This window comes from Micromys minutus, assembly GCF_963924665.1.
Source record: "Micromys minutus genome assembly, chromosome: 11".
NCBI classification, from domain to species: domain Eukaryota; kingdom Metazoa; phylum Chordata; class Mammalia; order Rodentia; family Muridae; genus Micromys; species Micromys minutus.
Window position 1 is genome coordinate 58,566,816 of NC_137980.1, and position 23,122 is coordinate 58,589,937.

At 45.3% G+C, this 23,122-nt stretch overlaps 1 protein-coding gene across 2 annotated transcripts; it reads right to left on the bottom strand.

The window, feature by feature from the left end:
• Window positions 1-994: 994 nt before the first annotated feature.
• Window positions 995-20,586, bottom strand: TCFL5 (transcription factor like 5; the record flags this gene model as incomplete). 2 transcript variants are annotated; one of them, XM_080925828.1, is made up of 6 exons in its annotated part: window positions 995-1,117; window positions 13,057-13,198; window positions 16,244-16,487; window positions 18,391-18,553; window positions 18,921-19,104; window positions 19,973-20,586. In XM_080925828.1, the coding sequence occupies 6 exons, from the start codon at window positions 20,584-20,586 to the stop codon at window positions 995-997; spliced, it is 1,470 nt and encodes a 489-aa protein (XP_080781954.1). The 2 variants fall into 2 exon arrangements, with proteins under 2 accessions (XP_080781954.1, XP_080781953.1); XM_080925827.1 differs by having other exon boundaries at window positions 16,244-16,490.
• Window positions 20,587-23,122: the final 2,536 nt, after the last annotated feature.

Sequence of the window (23,122 nt, forward strand, 5' to 3'; positions counted from 1 at the left end):
TTTATGGCAGCCCACTCATCTGTGACAGCATACCTCAGACAGAGACCTTAGGGATGGAGACTTTAAACCCAGCATCTGGGAGGGGTGGTGTTATCTAAGAGTTTTGTACAATTCATGAGATGAAAACACTCAAGAGACTTGTTTACATAACATTTATATAAAGCCTACGACAGACTACCAATAAAGCAATCTTCTAACCCTTCAGCTTAGTACTGGCCACAGTGTAATGAAGGCAAGGAGCTTAGGTCTGCCTCACCTGCCTCCTATTGCAAACGTAGCATCTCTGACGCCCCGTATTTATTCAAGGAACTACACCGCACCATCTGTCACAATAAATAAAGCTGCTTACTGGAAACCTTTGTTCCAAACACACAGTTTATTACACGTAAAGCAATGCCTCACAATATGGAGATGTGGGCATTAAAGCAATGTACTGCGAAAATGTTTATGGGCAAAAGGAGCTTTAAAAGGAGTCTCTGGAAAATCTTAGCAAAGTTTTAAAATGGCACTGCATTTCCAATAGTACCATGAGACTGGAAATGGGGAGGGGACAGAACAAATGAAATAAAGTTTCCAAACCTCTTCTAGTTAAGAACAATTTACCTTCTTCCAATTGCTAAAGGGGCACATTTAAAATGTAAACAAAATAAGTAAACGGCAATGTTTTCTTTAGTCTTGAGACTCAAGAAATTACCTAGGATGTTATTTTTTTTTTAAGTTATCATGTTAAGAACACATGATGGTGTCGGACAGGTAATTGAAAAATTACTAATTATCAAGTTGTCTTTATCCTCAAATGGTCATCCGGACATTAGTGGGTAAGTATCTTGTTTAGATAAATACTTTCACAAAATGTGCTCTCAAAGTCCTTACTGGAGCCCCACCAACTGGAGCCACATCCCTCTCGAGGACTGAGGGCTGAACTCCGGGATGGCAGACATGTGCGTGATGCCGCAGGAATGGCAGTTCTCTCCCAGGTCCTGGGTCAGTCCAGTCACTTGATCTCCATAGCAGGGCTGCTCTGCAGACTGCCCTGTGCAGGGCAGGTCACCAGGGATTCGGGTCTGGTCAGCTTAAGCCTTCTGCCAGTTTTACCGCAAAACACACTCTCAAATTCCTAAAGTCAAGAAGTGATTGTTAATGCACTGAGTCCAAAGATAAGAATGCTGCTAGTTTCAAAAGTACAAGACACGGAAATTAGAAGTCATGTAAACTACTCACAGTCTTCACAAGCACACAAGCATGTACACGCCTTGTGAGGAGTAAGAGAAAACTGCAGTCTCTAACCCTCCCCAGCAGCAGTCACACTGTATGTGCTATTTTTACTTTTTAGATTCTCCAATAAATTCTCAGTGACTGAGCACATTGCCAAAATGGCCTTTTTTTTTTTTTTTTTTTTTTTTTTTTTATTTGTGGTTAGAAAAAAAATAAAACATATCATTTTTACCATTTGTTAAATGTTCAGGTTGGTGGTTATCTATCTCTTCACTGGATAGCCAAGGGCTAGGTGTAGTCGCTGAAGTGGCTCTGCATAGACCGGAAGCAGCTCCCTGCTAGCTGCTAGTCTCTGCTCACTCACCCAGCTCTCCCTGACTTTTAAAAGGCCTTAGGTCTAAAGGCTAGGCAAGGCCAGCCCCCCTAAGCACAGAGTGGGCCCCAATGTCATCTGATAAATTTGATGACCCAAGATAACTCCTACAAGATAACTGACCCTGAGGGAAAGGAACTAATATTTGAGTCTCAATTCAAACACACAATAGAGAACAGAGCAGAGGCATGGGGGATGGCCATCTACAAATGAGAGAAAACGGCAGAAGTGAGAAGTAGTGAACTAACCCTGTCTGAGATGGGGCTCAAGGATGTGCTCTTCAGTGTCCTGTTCCCTGGTTTTGTACATTTAGAAATTAATAAATCTAGGGTATTTTTTGCTTTGGTAAATATATTTACCAAAATAATATATGGTTTCATCACTTGCAGACTAAAAATTCCAAGTACATTCACTGTGTCTACAACCAGAAATTTCTTCCAAAATGTCTCTTATTCTAACTGTCCTCATTAACCATGGCATCCCATTGCCTGCCCTGATACACACCAGTTTCCATCTGAGCCAGACCTCTCCAGGCACCTCACACCGGTGACTGGCTTATCTCATTCAGCTTGTCAAAGGTGTCCACAGAGCAGGTACCAGGACGTCAATCCTCCTCATGGTGGAACAGTGCCGTGGGTATCCGTAAAAGATTCTGCTTGGCCACTCTGGTGTAAGCACTGCTGCTGTGAATGCTCAGAGCCAAATGTCAGTTTGAGTCTTTTCAATCTCCTGGTTTATACTCTGCATGGTAATTCTGAGAACTGTCACATTGTTCTCCACCAAGTTTTACCAACAGGGCACACATAAGTGTTAGAATTCCTCCAGATCTTTCCTAACACTGATATTTGATTGACAGTGGTATCTCAATATTTAGTTTTGTTTTCCAGCACTGGGGATCAAGTCCAGGGCTTTGCAAGTGCTCCAATACTAAGTTATATCCTCGGCCCCCAGGAGGGTGATGTCCTAGAAGCCAGTGCAGAAAGCCAAGTGATGTCTTGAGGACCCATGTGGGCCCATCTCTAGCTTAACACTATGGGAGCAGCAGCTAAAGGCTTCTGGGAATAGACCTGAGACCTGAAAGGAAGGAGGAATTGAGAGGGTTCTCATGTCCTAGGTTCAATACCCAGCATAGACTGGGTGTGGTGACACAAGCCTGCAATTCTGGCACTTGAGAACTAGTGGCAGGAAGACCAGAAGTTCAAAGTCAACTTCAGCTACTCAGAGTCTGAAACCAGCCTGGGCTACATGTGCTATGAGGTCTTGTCTTCTAAACGCTAATAAAAAGAAGAGAGAAAAATGTTTACTTTAAATGCACCCATTCGGAATAGACTAGGGACATACATTTCATTCAGGAAAGACAGAGGAAGAATGCGTAAAGTAAACTACAACTAAAAAAGGCAAAGACAAAACTAATGCATACAGAACAAAGCAAGGAAGCTAGAGCATGACCCTTAGCAAGGAGCCACCCAGGACAGTAAATGGGCAAGGCAGGTATAAATCAGGACAAAGACTATGGGGATATTTTGTGTAAGATGCTTTGTTTTTGGAACAAATTGCCACATAGCTTTGGCCACTCAGTGACACACACCACAGGTGCTTGCTAGGTGGCTGACAGATACTTCTGGTTGCATGTTCAAGGGGGAAAACTTCTAAACAAACAGCGGTTTCCACAGGGGTGTTTGAAAGGTGTGACTATCTCTTGCTTCTCCTACTGCTGCATCTGTGCCGACCACGCTCCCACAAGGATCTTTGTAGTCACTATGCTGCAAGTGCCAAGCCCAGGACCCCTGAATATAGGCTATGCTGTAGCAAAGGGCCCTATTCCAGCCTCAGCAAAAGCTCTAGCTGCTAGGTTCTTTATCCACACTGCAGAGCCCATTTAATGTTGGTGGCAGTCTTTCCTCTACTTGGGAAAGCTGTGTTTATTACCTGCTGTATCAACTCTACACATTAGACACCCCCCCATCTGGTAAAGTCAGTGGTAGAGTGGGTTCAGCTCCCCAGCAGACCCAGGCAGGGTAACCTCACAGGCTGCATGAATGACACTTACCTGGTGTGGGTCTGTTTTGCAGCAGGGGCATGCGATTATAAAGGATGCAGTTAATTGGACATCATCATATACACAATACGGCTTCTGGTTTATGCAAACCAGAGCATGGGGCATAGTGGTACTGTAGGCAGACAGGCCAACAGCTGCCAACTGTCAATAGTAGACAAGACCCTCAAGAGTCTTACCATGACGGCCTCAGAACCTCTGCAAGAAAGATGGTACTCAAAAAGACTGGGTGCAAAAGGCTGAATGTAGACTGAAAAGGATGGAGGAATTTTAGACTCAGGAAGGCACATCACTGTCTACCCAGACAAGGGACACTGCACACAAAGAACACATTGTCCACCTGTCTTGGCTGTTCAGGTCCAGGATCCCAAACTGAGCCAGGGGCACTACATAATTAAATTGAGGAGCAGACAGACCTAGAGGACCCCCAGGAGGGTGACATCCTAGAAGCCAGTGCAGAAAGCCAAGGAATGTCTCCTGGACCTGCCTGGACCCTGTCTGGCTGAACACTGTGAGGAGCAATGAAAGGCTTCTGGAAATAGACCTGAGAGGAGGGCTGAGATGGTGCATAGGGTGTTTTTCAGTTAGCAGCAAGGAGGGCAAAGACCCAGGCAGTGCCAGCAGAGGACAACAGACACAGAGTTCTCCAAAACACTAGGAGAAATGGCAGCAGTTTTTATTGTTAGGAGAGAAGGCCCGGGGTCAGGACCTGTGTCAGGATAGGGTCTAGGACTAACCAGGTGACAGGTGATGGTGTGACTTCATAGCAAAGAGGCCTCCCTTGGTAACAAGAGGCGGGAAAAGCAGATGAGCCATGGGATGGCAGTGGGTGTTGTGTTGGGATGAGGAAGAGACTTCTGTAAAGAGGGAGACAGAGGGGGCTCAGCAGCCTTGAACATTCTCAAGTTGACAGTCACAAATCCCTAAAAGCCTTTCACACTACAATGAAATGCCACCAGTGACCGGGAAATAGTCGTGAAGGTAGACATTATTGGGTCAAGAAGCAAAATATAAACATCAACAGCGCTAGGTTACAGAGCTCACTAATGCTCTACATGCCCATCTTGACCACAGTGCTCTGCAAAAGGTCGGAGAACTGTGTTTGGGGCTGGTAAACGAAGGTTATGAAGGTTGGGTGTGAGAGCGCCAACGGTGATAACATGCTGTGTGGCAGCCGAAGGATGAAAAATATCCGACTTCCTCCCCTCACTATGCTACTGTACATCAAGACTTCAAAGGGTCGAAGTTTTAACAGTAATCAGTGGATTTCTGATAACTATATTTATTCCAGCTCTGGTATAGTACTGCTATTATTATCATAGTCACAAGCTCAAGATTTTGCATTTCCTTTGGTTGTCTTTAGAGTATAGACTTAAAAGGGACTTCTCACTGTGCTAAATTTATATGTATCTAGTCTTCTGGATAGAGAGAAAAAGCCCCTTTTCAGTTTGGAGTCATACTAAAAATCAAGATCAAGCAAGATTTTGCTCCTTCTGTTCCACAAAAGATTTGTCTTCCCTGAACTCACCTTAAAAAATGTTCATGCGAGGCTGGAGAGATGGCTCAGGGGTTAAAAGCACTGACTACAATTCCAGAGGACCGAGGTTCAATTCCCAGTAACCACATGTCAGCTCACAACTGTCTGTAACTTCTGTTCCAGAAGGATCTGGTATCCTCACACAGACATATATGCAATCAAAACACCAATGTACATAAAATAAAAATAAATTATATATGAAAAAATGTTCGTGGGCTAGAAAGATGGCTCAGTGGTTAAGAGCACTGACTGCTCTTCCAGAGGTCCTGAGTTTAATTCCCAGCAACCACATGGTGGCTCACAACCATCTGTAATAAGATCTGATGCCCTCTCCTGGTGTCTGAAGAGAGTAACAGTGTACTTGCATACATAAAATAAATTTTTTAAGAAGTTCGAGCTTGGGCTGGAAAGATGGCTCAGCGGTTAAGAGCACTGACTGTTCTTCCAGAGGTCCTGAGTTCAATTCCCAGCAACCACATGGTGGCTCACAACCACCTGTAATAGAATCTGATGCCCTCTTCTGGTGTGTCTGAAGACAGCTATAGTGTACTCCTATACAGAAAATAAATAAATAATTAAAAAAAAAAAAAAAAAAGTTCGAGCTTTTAACCCAAAATCATTTCCCAAGGCTCTACCATGACACAAAGGTATGAGTCTGCTGCCTTTTCTACTGTGTGGGTTTCAGTACAGACTACAGTGATAATACTAACATGTCTAAAACCTATCTTTTTATAAACTTAAAAAGATTCTTATAAGCTTCAATGGCCCTACAGTGCCCTTGACCTCCTCATGGCTGGTAAGGGTAGCACCTGCGTGCTCCTGGGAGAGAGGTGCTGTCACTACATCAAGCAAGACTGGCCTGGTGGAAACCCATATCCATTCAGTCCTCAAACTGTCTGAAGAACTCTGCCAGGATACAGGACACATCTCCATTCCACTCTTTCTGGCTGTCTTCACTCTTCACTCCGCTAGCTCCAGTCACAGAGCCGATGGTACTTATAGGTATCTGCTTCTAGCTCCTTGCCTTCTTGTCTTCCTCCAGGAGTGAATATTTGAAGTCTCCAGGATTGCAATTTTTTAAATGCTCCTACATACACCAGCTCACAGACTCCGTCCCCCCCCCCCCCCACATCGTTCCTTGACAGCAGGAAGTAGCCAGATCCAAACCACCACCCCTATAATCCAAAAGGTTGGGACATGAGGCTGGAACCCTGCACAAGCTAGGAAACCCTGTCTACCCTCCTTCCCCTAACCCAACCTGTACTGAAAAACTCAAAGAAACGGCTCCAAGAATCCAGTTCCACATTCTTGGCAGCTGTCGCAGCCTCCTCCCCCAATGCTGTCAGCCACCCAAACCCTCACCTAAGTGCTCAGCTCCTGACCATCTGTGGGCACAAACCCAGCTTATGGCTGATATGTCTTAAGTCTATAAAACTTCCCCATCCTAGTCTGGGTGTACAACTTCCTCAGCCCTGGTCTTCAGGAGCAGCACCTAATAAACCTGCCTTTATCTACTTCTGATCTGATCTAGTATGGTATTCATGTGCATCACTGGGGATAGAGAAAAGCCCATTACTTAGGTATAAGATGGCATCTTTAATTCACTACAAAAATCATTCAGACACACAAGCAACCTAGAAAATTGGGCAGGCCCAGATGGATTCTTGTGATATTTATATCTGAAATTTAAAAACTACTATTAATTAAAATATTACTGTCTGAAATTAAAAAATCACCACTAGTGACCCAACTCCAAAAGGGACATTGTCCAGACTACTGGCCAGATCTCTTCAAACATCAACACCACCAGACCACTCAGACTGAGGGTAGGACCAAACAGTACATGAGCCATGGCTGGACAGTGGAGCGAGAGGAGGAGACTGGATGAACAAAATAAAAACTGACAGGCCGTTTTAAGAATCCGTACAGAAGTGTCAGTCAGACTGGGTGTTAGTCACCAGCTCTGTGTAGCCAATGACAGGATCTGTCTTTTAGAGGTCTCTGTAGAAAAAGTTTTAAATGAAGATAGAAGCCTGTAATTGTGTCTAAAATGTGTGTGTGTGTGTGTGTGTGTGTGCGTGTTCAGTTATTAAGAGCATTGGCTGCTCTTCCAAAGGACCCAGGTTCAATTCCCAGCACCAACATAGCTGTTCCCAACCATCTTAAGTCCAGTTCCAGGAGATTCAAAAGCCTTCTTCTAACCTCCATGGGAATCACAGTCACATATAGTTCACAGACACACATGCACTCAAAATGTTCATACAAGAGAATTTGAGAAGTTTTTAATAAAATGTGTGCGTGGGTGACAGAACAGCACATTGGCTAGGGATCAGGGAATGGCACATGGGTATTCCCGGCTCTGCACGTGCTTGTGAACTCAGCTCTGCGGTGGTCATTTACCTACATCACAGCTCATCTGCAAGTTCCTCTGCATCTCCATTAGGGGCTGGCCAGACCCGAAAACTCAGCATGCCCAGTCCAATATGGCTGCAAGCCATCCCTGAGCCTTTCCACTGTGTCCCACTCAGTGCCTCACAGCACGCAGTGCTGACAAGTGCTGGCTATTCCCTTCCCTGCCCTCTGGCCAAATCTGTCTCCACAGCTACAGTTGCAGCCTCCTATCAGATGCCAATAGCAAGAAATGGATATGAAATGCTGATTGTTATCTTCTCTATCCAAAATCCTTTCAGGGGTTCTGGTTCTCAGGACGGCTCTAGAACCACTGCAACTCTGGGCTGCCAATCAATCCTATATTCCCTCCAACCCTAGAAGTGCAGCTGCAGACACTGCTCTTTCCTAGGCCATGACATGTGCTAACCCCACTTGAAAACCTGTGAAACTGCAGTTCCACAGCCCAAACATCCTGACTGAAACTAAATCAAGCTCCTCCGCAGTCCTACTGGCCCCCTGGAGCCTCCATGTGGAGTCTCCCATGGCAGAATCTGACTGGCACTCACTGTGTACTGTCTCCCGTTTCCCTCATCTCCACCAGGTCCCTAGAATCTAGAGTAGGTGCCTATTACCTTACAACTGCTAGGTGAAATGGGAACTAACAAAACTTGGGTAAAAAAACACTTAAAACTCTCATTACAAAGAACAAGAATATACATGTAAGCAAGAGGCAGAATGTTATATGAAAATAATCAAACCTGAGTATGTTCAGGCCAATGATGGCCTAATAATCTGATCCAGAAACCATCTAAAAGTTCTCAGTGAGACAAAATCTCAGAAACGCCTAGAAATGTAATGGTCTTTGCCCACAGAAAAGGACATGAATTGGTTATCCAATACCAAATGGTCAGCCCTGAAAACATGTACATAAATGATATTATACAGATTAAATAAGTTAGTAATTTACATATTATACACATACATATATATACATTCACATACATACATACATACATACATACAGTCATATGCATGTAAAAATTATTAAAAAAGAGGCCATGAATTTGAAAGAGAACAAGGAGGAATATGTAGGAGGGTTTAGAAGGAAAGGTAAGGGGGAAATAATGTAATTATGTTTTAATCTCAAAAAGAAAAAAAAATCATTAGTTTTAAAAGCCTCATTTTTGAGTATATTATTAAGATTTTATTTAAAAAATTATAAACATTTTTGGACTGGATTATATCAACAATTTACTACAAATAGGTACACAAAGCCAAACACTAAGTCTTTTAACAAATAATAAAGCTTTATTGTAAGACGGACCAGCAGTCTACTCTAGCAAATGTTATCTATAACCATAGAGATCCAACTGAAGTAAGCACTGCTCTACACTCTACCACTCAGACACAAATGACAGAAAGAGACAAGGACAGGGGTAGCAAGGTGCAGTTCAGTGTGGCTGGCTCCCTGGAGGCCTCTCACAGGTGCCCTTATCAAGGCTCCAGGTTTGCTGTGCCATCTGAATCTATTTTCCAGCACACACCTGCTGGGCTCCATACATCACAACACAAATCAGTAGCCAGGTGCTGTGTTTAGTCTTGGTTGTCAATTTGACTACATCTGGAATTAAGTAAACCCAAGCATCTGGGCACACCTGTGAGGAGGGAATTTTTCCTAAACTAAATAAATCATTCGTGCAGGAAGACCCACCTTTAATCTGGGCCACACCTTCTGCTTGCTCTCTGCCTGTTCTCACGCCTGCTTCCAAGTACATGTTTTTACTGCATGACAACTCTACTTCTTCAGGATTCCAGTGTGTACTGAAGACAAGCTGAGACTTCCCCCACTGAAAAACTACTGGACTCTTGGACCTTCTGTTGGTAGGCAGTGTAGGACTAGCTGAACCACAGCCTGTAAGCCATTCTAATAAATCCCCCTTATGTATGTCTATATAATATTATATGTAGACTCATTCTATAAAGTTTATTCCTCTAGAAAACCCTGAGTAATACAAATCTTGGTACCAGAAGTGGTTCGGAAGGAACAAGTATAAGGGTGGATTTTTTAAAGTATCTGGAATAGGCTTCTCAATTTGCCAACACGTACAGTAACTGAAGCTATAGGGGCACCACACATTTGAAGACCTTTGCTGTCCCTCTTTTCCTTGTGCCAAACCTTTATTGTTGAAGATGTTGCTACTCGGTTGCATAAATTACTGAAGCCTCTCCCAGAAGCTCAGAGAGTACCGAAAATCCACGGTGTGAACTTAAAAAGACAAATGCATTGGATTATCCTGATTCACCAATTATGAAAGGCAACAGATTCACTGATTCTGTATATAAAACTTTTGTCAATTTGTGGAGAAATAAGGGAACTGAAGATGCTGGTTGTTTGTTCTTAGCATCTCTGGATAAACTGACAAAGGAAAAGAATGAGCTCTGTGATAAAATTAACCAACTTCTAACATCTCAGAATACAGAGAACACTGAACGTAGTGATAAAGTTGGCTGGCTTCATGTGCACATAAACAGTCCAAAGGTTTCTAAGTGTGCCCTGGAAGAGAATCTCTTCTCCAGCAGCCACAGAGCTCAAGTTGCAGATAATCAAGTCGAAGTCTTCATTATAAGGTTGGCTGAATTACGGCAAAAATTCAAGACTCAGCCTCAGAGGGTGTCAGCGACTAAAGGGCATTAATTGGTAAAGAATGGGACCCTGTAACTTGGGATAGGTGTGTGTGGGAGGAACCTACTGAAGCTGAGAACTTTGAACCCTCAGATTCTCAAGGGTTTATCTCACCTGAAGTAGTTTCTACCCTCCAAAGATGATGAACTCACACCTCCACTCCGGGAAAGATTGTCTTTTCTACCTTTGACTGAGGAAATTGTTCATTGTATGCTAAACTAGCAGTGACTTTCTCTGAAGGAAATGCCAGGCAAGACAATACTGATGTCCCTCAGAGCCACCAAAGCTGCCTCTAGACCTATAGCTAGACTTTAGGCTAAGCAGGCTCCTAGAGGAGAGAGAGTGTGTGTAATCCACAGGAAGGTGGGCTACAATACTGGAGAGCTTTCTGAATTTGCCAGTTCATTACAATAAAAGTCTGGGGAACATATGTGAGAATGAATTTTAAGGATGCAGGATAATGGTGGGTAGTTTATTGGATAGGGTTAAGTGTACTGATATGGGCCCTCTGAGTGAAGAATCTAGTTTTAGGAAGGACTTGGAGATGCTTGATATCCCTTGGCTTAGTGTTGATGAAAGAATTTTAAGGCTCAGGGAAATTGCAATGCTAAAGTGTGTACATTATGTAAAACTTAATTCTCCACAATGGAAGGCCCAGAAGGCAAGCCCTTCACTAGTGCACAATGGGCAGAGCACCAGCTCCCTGTAAGAGCTTTGTTGCCACTCTTTCCCTTGTGCCCAACCTCAGTGCTGAAGATGTTGCTGCTCAGCTGGATGGATTAAATGCAGCGGGTTTGAGGCCTGAAGTAGCAGGGGCCAGGAGGCAGGACTGACTTGCCAAAGGCAGGGTGACCACAGTTATCATAATGGACAGCGTAGACAAAGCCATGTCCACAATGGCCTGACATGTAATGCTCAGCATAGGTCTTTGGTACTGGCTAATCACTCATAGTGTTTCTAGGCATGAGATAGGTAAGAAACATACTACATTTTTGTTTGATTGACCTAATTGGAAAAATTCTCAAATGAAAGGCTACATTGGATTGTAGCAAAACAGACTCTTGGCCCTTGAACCAATTTCCAGACATGAGCCACTTCGCAGACCCAGAACCCCTTGAATGACCAGGTTCTCCTAAGGAAGGACTTGGTAAAATAGGTGCCTGGGTTTTACTGTTAGCCTTTCTTCAGTCCTTCCCCAGACAGACTCAGTGGAGGAAATACAGAACAGGTGGTAGAAGAAGCTGGTTGTAAATATTAGCTAAGGCTGCGACCAGCTGCAGAAACAAAGATGATAGTTGACATGACGATTTCTGTCGAGTTTGTTAAAAATGTTTGTAGCAGTATCTGTTTTCTTTTCTTGACTTCTTTATCATGTAATGTACAATCAATTAAAAGAATATCAGTGGTTATCATATTCAAGTTTGAAATTCAAAAGAATGTCCCTCAAGGGATATTGCAACCAATTCTAAGTTTATAATGTGTTTGTGGTTGTATTAGAAACAAGTATGACGAGGTTGTTGTTTCATTTGGAAATTAAGCATGACATAGAAAATATGATTCTATCGAAGAGTTGGCAAGGATGGAATTATGGTGGCTGTTCTTGGTTGTCAACTTGGCTACATCTGAATTAACTAAAACCTAAACAGCCGGGCACAATTGTGAGGGTTTTTTTTCCCCTGCTGGCAGCCTAGGAAAGGTGGATGATGGCTCTTTGCCTGCTTGCTCTGGCTGGCAATTCCATTCTGTCACTAGCACTAGTCTACTTCTTTTGGATTCTGGTGTGCACTGAAGATCTTGGCCGTCCCAGTGGTCCATCTCATTGCTGGATTAGCTGGACCACCTTAGGCCATTCTAATGAGTCCCTCTGTTGCTCTGCCAGTTCTGATCCTCTAGAAAACCCTGAATACCAAGGCTTCACTTACTTCTCTAAGGCTCTGTCTCTGAAGGACAAAGGCTACATACAGGTTATGACCACTAGAATTCTAAGAACAAAACCTGGTACTGAGGTCCCCTAATCACAGCACAGAACCAACCCACAATTGCTCCCTTTCTTTCACTGCATCCCAGGGCTAAGCCAACTCCCAAACCAAGCTGTCCTGGCAGAACCAGGCGGGCTGGCCAGGTATTACAACCCACATGTGAAAGGAAAGGAACAGAGTGTCAGCAGTCCCCAAGGAACCAGAAGTGTGTGGGCATCAAAGGCTCAGCCGGGCCTAGTTAAACACACCACAAAAATCCAATAATTTTCCTTTTGAACCAAAAGTCCAGACTCCTGACTTGGTATTTATCTGCACCCCACACGCCGATTTCATTTTTACTATTCTTGCTTTCATTTCTTTCAAAGTGTTTTTTTTTTTTTTTTTTTTTTTTTTAACCTTCCCTGGGGCTTAATAAACACTAAGCAAGTATTCTGCCACGAAACTACATCTGCTGACCTTACCAAGTCCTTCGAGGAAAAAATCATGTCCTGAATGCTGTTCAGACCCAACATAACAGACTGTGCACAACAGGTACAATTTGGTATTTGACAATTGAACTTAACAGTCATACATTTCATAAGCAAATCCTGGTTGTGACTATGACTTCAATAAATGACATCAGCAGGGAGAACTCCCTTCATATTGGACTTCACATCTGGCCTCAGAACCCAGGATACCCAGCACAGTCTAGCAAGAGGGATCAGAGGCAACATTGACAAATAACACAGAAAATCCTCAAGCTCTGCCCACCTGCTCAGTCACCACATCAAGAGAATCCCCATCTTCACTGAGCAAACCAAAGTCCACTTCACGAACACTCACCTTTTTAAGAGAATCCCCATGTCTTTCCTGAATGTACTTGAGGAATGCTGTGGTCCACTGAAGGGTTGTTGCTTTATCTGTCTCTGCATTGCAAAATGGAACTAAAAGATTCAGCTCATCACAGCAAATGCGGATTCTGCGCCTGCAGTCAAAACCCACAATAATCACTCAGGGCGGCAGGTGAAGCACAGGAATAACAGAGTTCATGGTTCAATCAAAGTAAGCAGAGTGCATGGAGCTGCCCTCTGAGGCCAGGAGATGTGCCCCGCCTGGACGCCTCGGGTGAGCCAGAGGCCCTTTGCTACCGAGCACTGCGGCTATTGCTATCCATGGTCCCCAGAGCAACTGCAAGGCCCTGATGGCCTCCGGGTCCCTATACTTTCTCTATTTACTTCTCATGGTCCAGTTCTCTATATCTGGGATGACTGCAAATCCCTGAGTTCAGAATAAAAATTCTGTGTGCATGTTTTCTGGGTAAATATTTTTTTCATTGTTTTCTTTTTCTTTTCTTACAGTGCTAGGCACTGAACTCAGAGTCACATTGTTATTCAAGAATTCTGACTTGTTTACCATGTATAGAAATACACTCTCAGGTACATGCATAGCTTTTTTTTTCTTTTTTCTTTTTTAAAGATTTGCTTATTTGTTATATATAAGTACACTGTAGCTGGCTTCAAACACACCAGAAGAGGGCATCAGATCCCATTATAGATGGTTGTGAGCCACCATGTGGTTGCTGGGGATTGAACTCAGGACCTCTGGAAGAGCAGTCAGTGCTCTTAACCACTGAACCATCTCTCCAGCATCATGCATAGCTTTTAGAATGAGTGGGACATGGTAATACATGCCTCTAATACAGCGCCTCATAAATTCCAGGCCAGCCTAGGCTATGTAATGAGACCCTGTCTCATAAAACAAACTTGTCTTTTTTTAAAAAAGAGAATTTAGCACTTGGACTGGGGATGAGGCTCAATGGTAGAATGCTTGTGGTCCAGGCTTCCATCACCATCACTGAAGAAAAACTTCTTGAGAGAATTGTCATAGTGTTTGAAGCTTTACAAAGCTTCAGTACTAAGCAAAACCCTCACTGTGCTGACACAAACAGTTAAACAGGACAGCTCACTCTACACATCCTCACCCCTACACAGCTAGAGTCATTTGATGCACTCACCGGATGCACTCTGACTTCCGGTCGAGAGCCTAAAGTCCTTTCCTGTGAGTTCAGGTAGCTCTGACCTCAAGACTGTGATAGGCAACCTTATCCTACAGATGAGAAACCTCAGAAAGCACTAAACTCGCTGGAAGCCATTCAACGAGAAGTTGTCAAGAGCTCAACAGAGCAGCTATTCCACTCATGCCCGTTCAGCACATCAGGGTGAGCAAAACCTGCTTTACACTTCACAGCAGGTTATACTGTTCTAGGGATAACAGGAAAAATACCTGGGCTGCACAAGGAAACCCTGTCTCAAACAAGAGATCACATGGGGCTGGGGAGATGCTCAGCTGTTAAGAGCACATTTTGCAGAAGACCCAAATTTGATCACCACACCCACATAGTGGCTTGCACCATTTGTAACCACCCTACAGTTCCAGGATCTTCACAGCAGCACCGGGTACATACATGGTGCACATTCATACATGTAGGCAAAACACTCATACACATAAAAAAGTAAATAAGTAAATCTTAGAGAGAGAGAGAGAGAGAGAAGGTCCAGGGGCCAGCTGCTCTTCCAGAAGACCCAGGTTCAATTCCCAGCACCCACGTCCATAATTCTAGGCTCAGAATCCAACGCCCTCTTCTGGCCTCCACAGGCATACAGGTAGTATGCAGATATACCTATATACATGCAGACAAAACACCAGATCAAAACAAAATCTAATAGAAATAAAGAAGAAAGGATCTACCCAGCTTTAATACATTCCTCTAAAAAGCAATAAATCACCTTGGGTCAACATTCAAAAATGGGGCTTCAATACTCAATATTATCTCATTATATTCAGGGCTGGAGTCACACACATAAAAAAAGTAAATAAATAAATCTTAAATTTAAAGAAAGAGATTGCAGCTGAAGAGAAGGCCCAAGGGCTGTTTCTCCAGAGGACCTAGGTTCAATTCCCAGCCCTCACATAGCAGCTCACGACTGTCTGTAACTCTTGTTCCAAGGAATCTGACACCCTCATTCAGCCATACATGCAGGCAAAGCCCCAATGTACATAAAATAAAATAAATAAGTACTATTATTCCTGAGTTAAAAACAGACATAAAATAATCATAAGTAACCAAATTGATTATTATTGAACACCATAATAAAAGTCCAACTTCATTAGGGTGGTGGTGGCTCAAGCCTCCCAGCACTCAGGAGGAAAAATCAGGTAGATTTCTGTGGGTTCAAGGCAAGCCTAGTCTACAGAGCTAGTTCCATGACAGCCAGGGTTACACAAGGAACCCATCTCAAACAAAACAAAACAACTCCAACTTCAATAGAAAAAAATTTACAGCCTTTATACTACCCTGAAGAGCACAAATAAAACACAAGCAAACTCACTGCTGTAACAGTTTTAACCTCCTCTTTCCCAACATTCTTTTCTCCTATTTTTTTTGGATGTAGTGTCTTGTTACCTAAGACTGGCTTAGAATTCACTATACATTCCAGACTGTCCTCAATCTTGAGGCTACCCAACTTCATCAGGGTGGTGGTGCCTCCTAAACATTACAATCACAAATGTGTGCCACCACACCTGACTTTCCCCAAATAAAACAAAGCTATGTTACCTACTGTGCAATTAACCTGAAGGCCTAACACTCTCCTTTTACTAGTGTCTGGGAACTTGGGTTGGGTAGATTAGTGAGTAGCCGCCCACGGGACCTCAACTGTGCAGGAATATGGCTCACATTGGGAGCCTGGTATTTAGAGTGTGACAGGGACTATCATGTGATGGGCACCAATATAGTCTCTGATAAGCCTTCCTGTCTGGTGGCCACGTTGGTGGTCTCAGAGCATGCCATAAGAGCAATCAATTAGGAGTTTGACTGCAGTCAGTCAGAGCACAAGCCTACCCGAGACCACAAAGCCTAGGAGACTCCTAAGCCTCCCTCCAAACAGAGGTTGACTCACACAAAATCCAGCAAATCTCAATCAACTGTATGAGGAGCTGTATGGGGAGCTGGAGCCCGTCACTGTATTACCTTCTATCTCGTTCCATTCGGTTATGTCTCTCGCGACGCTGAGACCGTCCTCCCTGGGGTCCACTCTGCGTCTGCTCCCCCAAGTTTGACTGTGAGGACTCTGAAGACTGCCAGGTGCCCTGTGAGGCTGCAGCGCCTTCGCCCACGTTCTGAATCTCTCCAAGGGCTCTTCGCTCCACGCCTGTGTCCAGCTGGCGGATTCTACTCCGATTCCGCTTATTGATCGCTTGCTTACATAGCGCTTCTTCTTTGCAAAAGAAGAAAAAAGTGGTCATTTAGTTTTTTATTCTTTTTTTAAAGATTTGTTTATTATATATGAGTACACTGTCGCTGTCTTCAGACACAGCAGAAGAGGGCACAGATCTCATTACAGATGGTTGTGAGCCACCATGTGGTTGCTGGGAGGTGAACTCAGGACCTCTGAAAGACCAGTTAACTACTGAGCCATCTCTCTAGCCCTAGTTTTTTATTCTTATCCCCGTAAATGTTGAATAACGTTGGCATCTTGTTTGGGCTTGTGTTTTCTGACAGTCTCATTAAGTCCAATTTGCTTTAACTCACATTGTAGCTGATGATATCTGTGAATTCCTGATCCTTCTAAGTACTGGGACTACAAGTGTGCACCATTCTGTTCTGGTTTTTTTTTTTTTTTTCTGTGTATGTCTGTATGTGCTTGTCCATGCACATACATGCTTTGTATCTCAATCCAGCATCCTAACACCATCAATATCCTAACACTACCAGCATCCTAACATCATCAATATCCTAACACTATCAATATCCTAACATTATCAGTATCCTAACATTATCAATATCCTAACACTATCAGTATCCTAACACTATCAGTATCCTAACATTATCAATATCCTAACACTATCAATATCCTAACACTATCAGTATCCTAACACTATCAATATCCTAACATATTATCAATATCCTAACTAACACTATCAATATCTTAACTAACACTATCAATTGGAATTAAAGAAATGAGAGCCCGTGATAGCAGAGACTCTGGGCGGTGAGCTCCAATCCTACTGCACCTGCAAGCTTTGATTAAAACAGTCCCTTCTGAGCACAATGCAACTATGCCAGCTTCTCCCTCTTTCTTATTTGGAGCTCAGGGCCTTAAGTGCTCTACTACTGAACTAAAACCCCCATTCCTCCCTGTTTTAGTCAGCAGCTGTTATTAACCATGAATATACAAACAAAGACATTGTTTTCTCTTCTAGAACTTAGGATGGAAAAGAATGTATTAAGTATTTTCAGCAGAAAATATTTTCTTCATATCTAATTATTCTAATAGGAAAATTGATACTTTATCTCACATGAGAACAAAACTTAAGTGGTTCATAGTTAAATATGTTCTCAGGCTAAAGTGAGTCCACAAAAAAAGAAAAAAAAATCACAGCTTTTATACTTTATTGTGCACATAGTTCAGACGTAAGTCAAATTCAAAGCAGACAGAAAATGGGGCAGGTGATAGCATCTCCCACATGCCACAAAAAGCCAAGGGTCCTTTACACCAATTCTGGCTAACCTCTTAAGAGACAGAGAAGAGACTCAGAAGCTTGGGTGCTTTCTTCCTTGGCCTCTGCAGTAGACACAAGGCCTATTTCAGTGTTTATCTGTCTACACTGCGCCCCTGCCACTCCCATGACAGTGCTGTCTTTCTCTCCTGAGCTCTCAGTTGATTTCAGACCCCATCATCACCCACAGAGTATGAAATAAAATAAGATGCAGCGCAGTGGTGGTCATGTTTAATCCCATGGGCAGTGGTGATGCTTGTCTTTAATTCCAGAACTCTGGAGGCAGAAGCAGGTGGACCTCAAAGTTCAATGTTAGCCTGGTCTGTGTAGTTAGGGCTACACAGAGAAACCCTGTCCCCAAAAGTGAAACAAGACAAACAAAAGCCATAAGTGCTTTCAGTGCCTAAGGCACTGGGAGGTAACTGCCCTTGTTCTACGGCTAAGAAAAAGCTCCCAAATTCAAAATGTCCAAATTTGGGTCAGCTCTGATGCCAAAACTCGGAAGAGTTCAGAGGTAGCTGAGCAAGAGGAGTGCAGGGGGAACATTAACAGGTCTTACCTCTCCTGGCTCCACCCACCAAAGCCCCTGCAGCCACAGTTCACCGGGGAAATACTTACCTCCCACTTTAATCCAAACCTGCTCCGGCAAGGCTTTGTTTCTACCACCTCCTGTTTGTTTGGTGGACTCAATCTCTTGCTGGTAACAGAAAGAAAATGCTCTAGGCAGTCCAATATCCTGGTGCTTGGCAGCTTCCAGTATAGAACATGAGTTACTAGAACTCTGGAAAAAATTAAGTAATAGGAATTTTATCAATATCAACTCTTCACAGAACAAGTAAAATGCACTCGACAGAATTGTGCTCAAACCTTCTGAAAAACTTTCACCTAAAAGAATTTTTTTTACCTGTGTATCTGTGAGTTTGTGGATGACTGCTGGTGTTCCCCGGCAGCTGTGAGATGGGAACCAGCCTAGGGTCTTACACTAGAATAGTATGCATCCTTAACCGTGCAGCCATCTCTCCAGCCCTTGTATTAGGTTTCTTAACAGCTCCCAACACTATGAACATTTCAGCTTAAAAAGGTCACCAAGAGGTACTTAAAAGCAAAAATCCTGGACAGGACCACACTAACTTACGAAGCCGCTCTACCTGCGTCTGTGCCAGGCTGGCGTTCCCACCCGTGGAGCAGGCACTTGTAAACAGTGGGTAGGTGAACTGCAAAGCAGTGGTGGCAGCAGCAGTTTTATTTTTCACTAAGGTCGTACATTTGTTTTGTTGCTGGTGAAGAGGAACATTCATTAATTCAGATGGATGTCGAATAAGAGTTACCAAACTGCCAAGACAAAAGAAAACCCAGAAACCTGAGGAATAAGTGGCAGAGAAGCTCCCAAAACATTGCCATCACCCATTCCACCACTAACTCTCTGCCCTGTTTCTCAAACGGTTCCGGACATGGCCACGGGCCAGGGGCACTGGTGAAGTCCACACTGCCTTCTCCCTGCCTGCAGCACTCCCTTATACCAACCTGTCATCCTCAAAATTTGGCAAGGATGGGCAAGACAGCTAGTGTGGAAAACTGCCGAGTCAGTGTCTTCAACAGCCACCTGAGAGGACGCTTAAGTGGGCCAGGAGCTGCCACACGTTTTAGCTTAATCTTAAAACTCCGTCCTTTCCTCACCATAAGTCCTCCATAAGCCTCTATTCCAAATCTGCACGGGAGGTTAGAGCAGCTTCCCATGTGACCCAGGAGGGACACCGGAGCAAAGGGAACAGTTCCCAGAACGCTTCCTCTCTTTTTTGGGGTTCGGAGACAGACCGAAAAGGTTCACAACCTCCAAGGTACTCCTTAGAATTAATTGCCACTCAGCACTTGTATAGAGTGCATCTTCCAGATCACCTTCAGGTAAATCAGAGCAGACCGGCCTGGGATGTCTATCTAGTACCCAGACTGCCTGAGCTCCTTGACAGTGGCCCTCGCCAAGTACTAGGCCTGCCCTGACCCTTGTGTCCACAGAGACACCGCAAATAGCCCTGCTGAGCCCGTCCAGGTATCCTCCCCGACCCGTCAGGTGGCCCTGCGGGAGCCCTTCATGTATCCACCCAGACCCGGCAGGCGCCCAGATGGACCCTATCAGCCGGCTCCAACTCTGCGATCGGGACCCTCCTTCCCCGACGCCCCCGCGCCTGCGCCCCGCACGCACTTGTTGAGCGCCACGCCCGACTCGGCGGGCTCAGCACCGCGCGGCACGGGCGGCTCGGCCGGCATACTGTTGAAGCGGTCCTCCAGGCGGACGCGTACGGTCGGCTTGGCCCGGGCCTCCGGTGCGCCGTCGGGCCCCGCGCCGCCCGCGCCTTCCTTGGCCGCGCCGTCCGCCCGCGTCCGCGTCCCGTCCGCACCACCAGGCGTCTTCTCCGCCGCGCCCGCCTCGCCCAGCAGCATCATACGCAGCTCCTGGAAATCGACGTGGCCCAGGCACGGCGCGTCGGCCGCCAGCGGCGGGCACAGTACTGGATACACGGGCGGAGCCGGCGCCAGCGAGCCCGCCGCGCCCGAGCCCGCGCCCGGGCCGGCCAGCAGCGCGGAGCCCAGGCGCGCCTCGAGCTCGCCGTCAGCCGCCTCCATGTGTGAATAGAGGATGTGCTGCAACTGCGTGTACTCCACTTCCGTCATCTCCACCAGGCTCAGGTCCGTGGTCGTGAAGCTCAGCCCCGGCTCTCCCAGCGCCGCGTCCCCGCCGCCCGCGCCCTCGGGGCCCGCCTCGCCGCCCGTCGCGCCCGCCTCAGGCGGCGGCTCCCGCGGCCCGGGGCCCGACATGCCGGCGCGGCGCGGCCCAACGGCGGGGCGCGGGCGCGGGGACGGCGACACAGACGCGGGCGGGCGGCGAGGCGGGGTCGCGGCCTCCGCAGACGACGCGCCGGCCACCGCGGGCGCGCCGTTGGGGGAGGGAAACCGCTGAGCACCGTAGGAGCAGTGCGCCTGCGCGATCCCGCCCACAACGGTAACCCCACCCCTTTTGGGCCACGCCCCTCCGTTACCCGCCGCCCCCTAGCCAACTGCCCGCCTGTTTGCCCCGCCCCCGCCCACCCCCCCAGTGGCCTGGGTGTGCAGCACCCTGGGGTTCAAACCCTGGACAAGCCACGCCTCCACGTGGCCACGCCCAGTTTTAAATCACGCCCTCATAAAGACAAACCCACTGACCCAAGTAGACCTTAGGTTGGTTCCTTCCCTAGTCAGCTGATCCCTGCCCACTTGCCAGGAGCTTGCTACTTGGTGCTCTCCATTCCCCACTTTCCCCTTCCTAGCCATGCCTGTGCAGTGCTACCATGGTCTTTACTAGTTCTCCCCAGCCTCGTTCATCCTCCTAGTTCACCCAAGTTAGGTGCTTTATGTGGAGTACCATGCAACATGCACTCCAGGTTTTCATTCAACTTCAGTCAAACTAGGGATTAGACCTAGGGCCCCCATATGCTGAGCTATGTTTCTACTGGCATAGAGAGCAGTAACTCTTTTATACCCAGCAAAGATAGCATTACCATATAATAATTTATGCCCAGTGTCTGAGTTAGGGTTTCTTTTACTGTGGTAAAACATAACCAAAAACAGTTTAGAGGGAAGGGTTTTCTCTGACACTTCCAGGTAACAATTCATCACTGAAGAAACTCAGGGCAATAACTTAAGAGGCGGGAACTGACGAAGAGGCCATGTAGGAGTGTTGCTTACTGTTTTTGTTCCTCGTGGTTTGTTCAGCCTGCTTTTTTAATAGGACCTCCAGCCCAGAAGTGGCACCACCCACAGTGAGTTGGGCCCACACTACAGCAATTGTCAATCAAGAAGATGTACCACAGGCTTGCCTGCAGAGATAGTGTCATAATTATGTACCCAAAGTGATGGTATCACCTCGTAATTCTGTGCCTACCAAAGCTATTTTTAAAACAAGACTGACACTGTGGCCAAAGTGGCCTCAAACTTGGGGTGATCCCCTTGCCTTAACCTCTGGATACTGGGATTAGAGGTATGTACTATCACACTTGACACAATAATGATCTTTTTCCTAATAGACAAGTGTAAATAGGTCTGGGATAGAGTTCAGTGATAGATGTGTGAGGTTCCAGGTTTGAGCCCCAGCACCGGAAGAATATTCAAATGACCATCTATTACTAGTAGACCTGTACTAAAGGAGATCATACACAAGGGAGGTATAAATTTGAATCTATAGAGCTCATGAAAGACCTGGATAGATTGAAAATATTCACCAAAAGCCTCAGAGCTACCACTGAGGAGAAAATGAAGGAGACAACATAGGATTGCAGTGTAAAGAGGCAAAGGGGGCAAACCAGAAATAAACAGATGAAAGGTTCAAGTCCAACAAGACCACATAATGTAGAAATGATTTAAATATGGGAAATTAGGCTGGAGAGATGGCTCAGCAGTTGAGAGAGCACTTGTTGCTCTTGCAGAGAGGACCCAGGTTGGTTCTGAGCATCTATGTGATGATTCATTGCCATCCATAACTTCAGTTCTAGGGGTCCAATGTTCTCTTTAGATCTCCACAGGCACCAGGCACACACACATGGTGCATGTACTTATGTGCAGGAAAACACATACATAAATCTAAAGAACATTAAATATGTATGGAAAAGCATTGGCTAGCAAGATAGACACAAAGTCAGACCCTGGGATGCCTTTATTACAGTTCTCTAGGCTGTGGGTGAATGCACATGCCTTCACTCCAGCACTTAGGTGCTGAGACACACAGATCTCAGTGAAAGTGAGGCCCCTTGATCTACATAACAAGTTCCAGGCCAGTAGGGCTGCACATGAGACCCAGTGACAAATATGGATTATATCTTTAGCCTCAACACTTATGGTTGCAGGAAAGTTGCTGTGAACTTAAAAACAGCATAGTTTTCGGAGTGTCTCAGGTATGATGGACTAGAGAATTAACTTTGTCTCAAAAACAGAGCAAAAAGAAGTGTTTGTTCATTCCAATTAGAGAGGACATAGGCAACAGATCAATGGGAGAATTCCATTCATGCCTAACTCAGTGAAGCTGTGACTTTATTTGGGGTTGCTTCAGACATGTGTGACTCAGGCAGCTATACCAAAAGCCCTACCCTAGTCAGTTTATACATAACCTCAGGGAGGGAAAGTGTCCTCTGAGCCCTGTGACTGCCTCTTTCTCCAAATGCCCAATTTTGAGAGCATCTCATGTGGGTGGTCACAGTTGCTCTGCATTTGAACAGGAATGGTCCTGTCATGCTTACAGGAAATAGTTGCACTGCACATTAAGACAGGAGGTGGAAATAGCACCCTGAACTATGTAAACAATCCAATGGAATCTGCTAAAGAA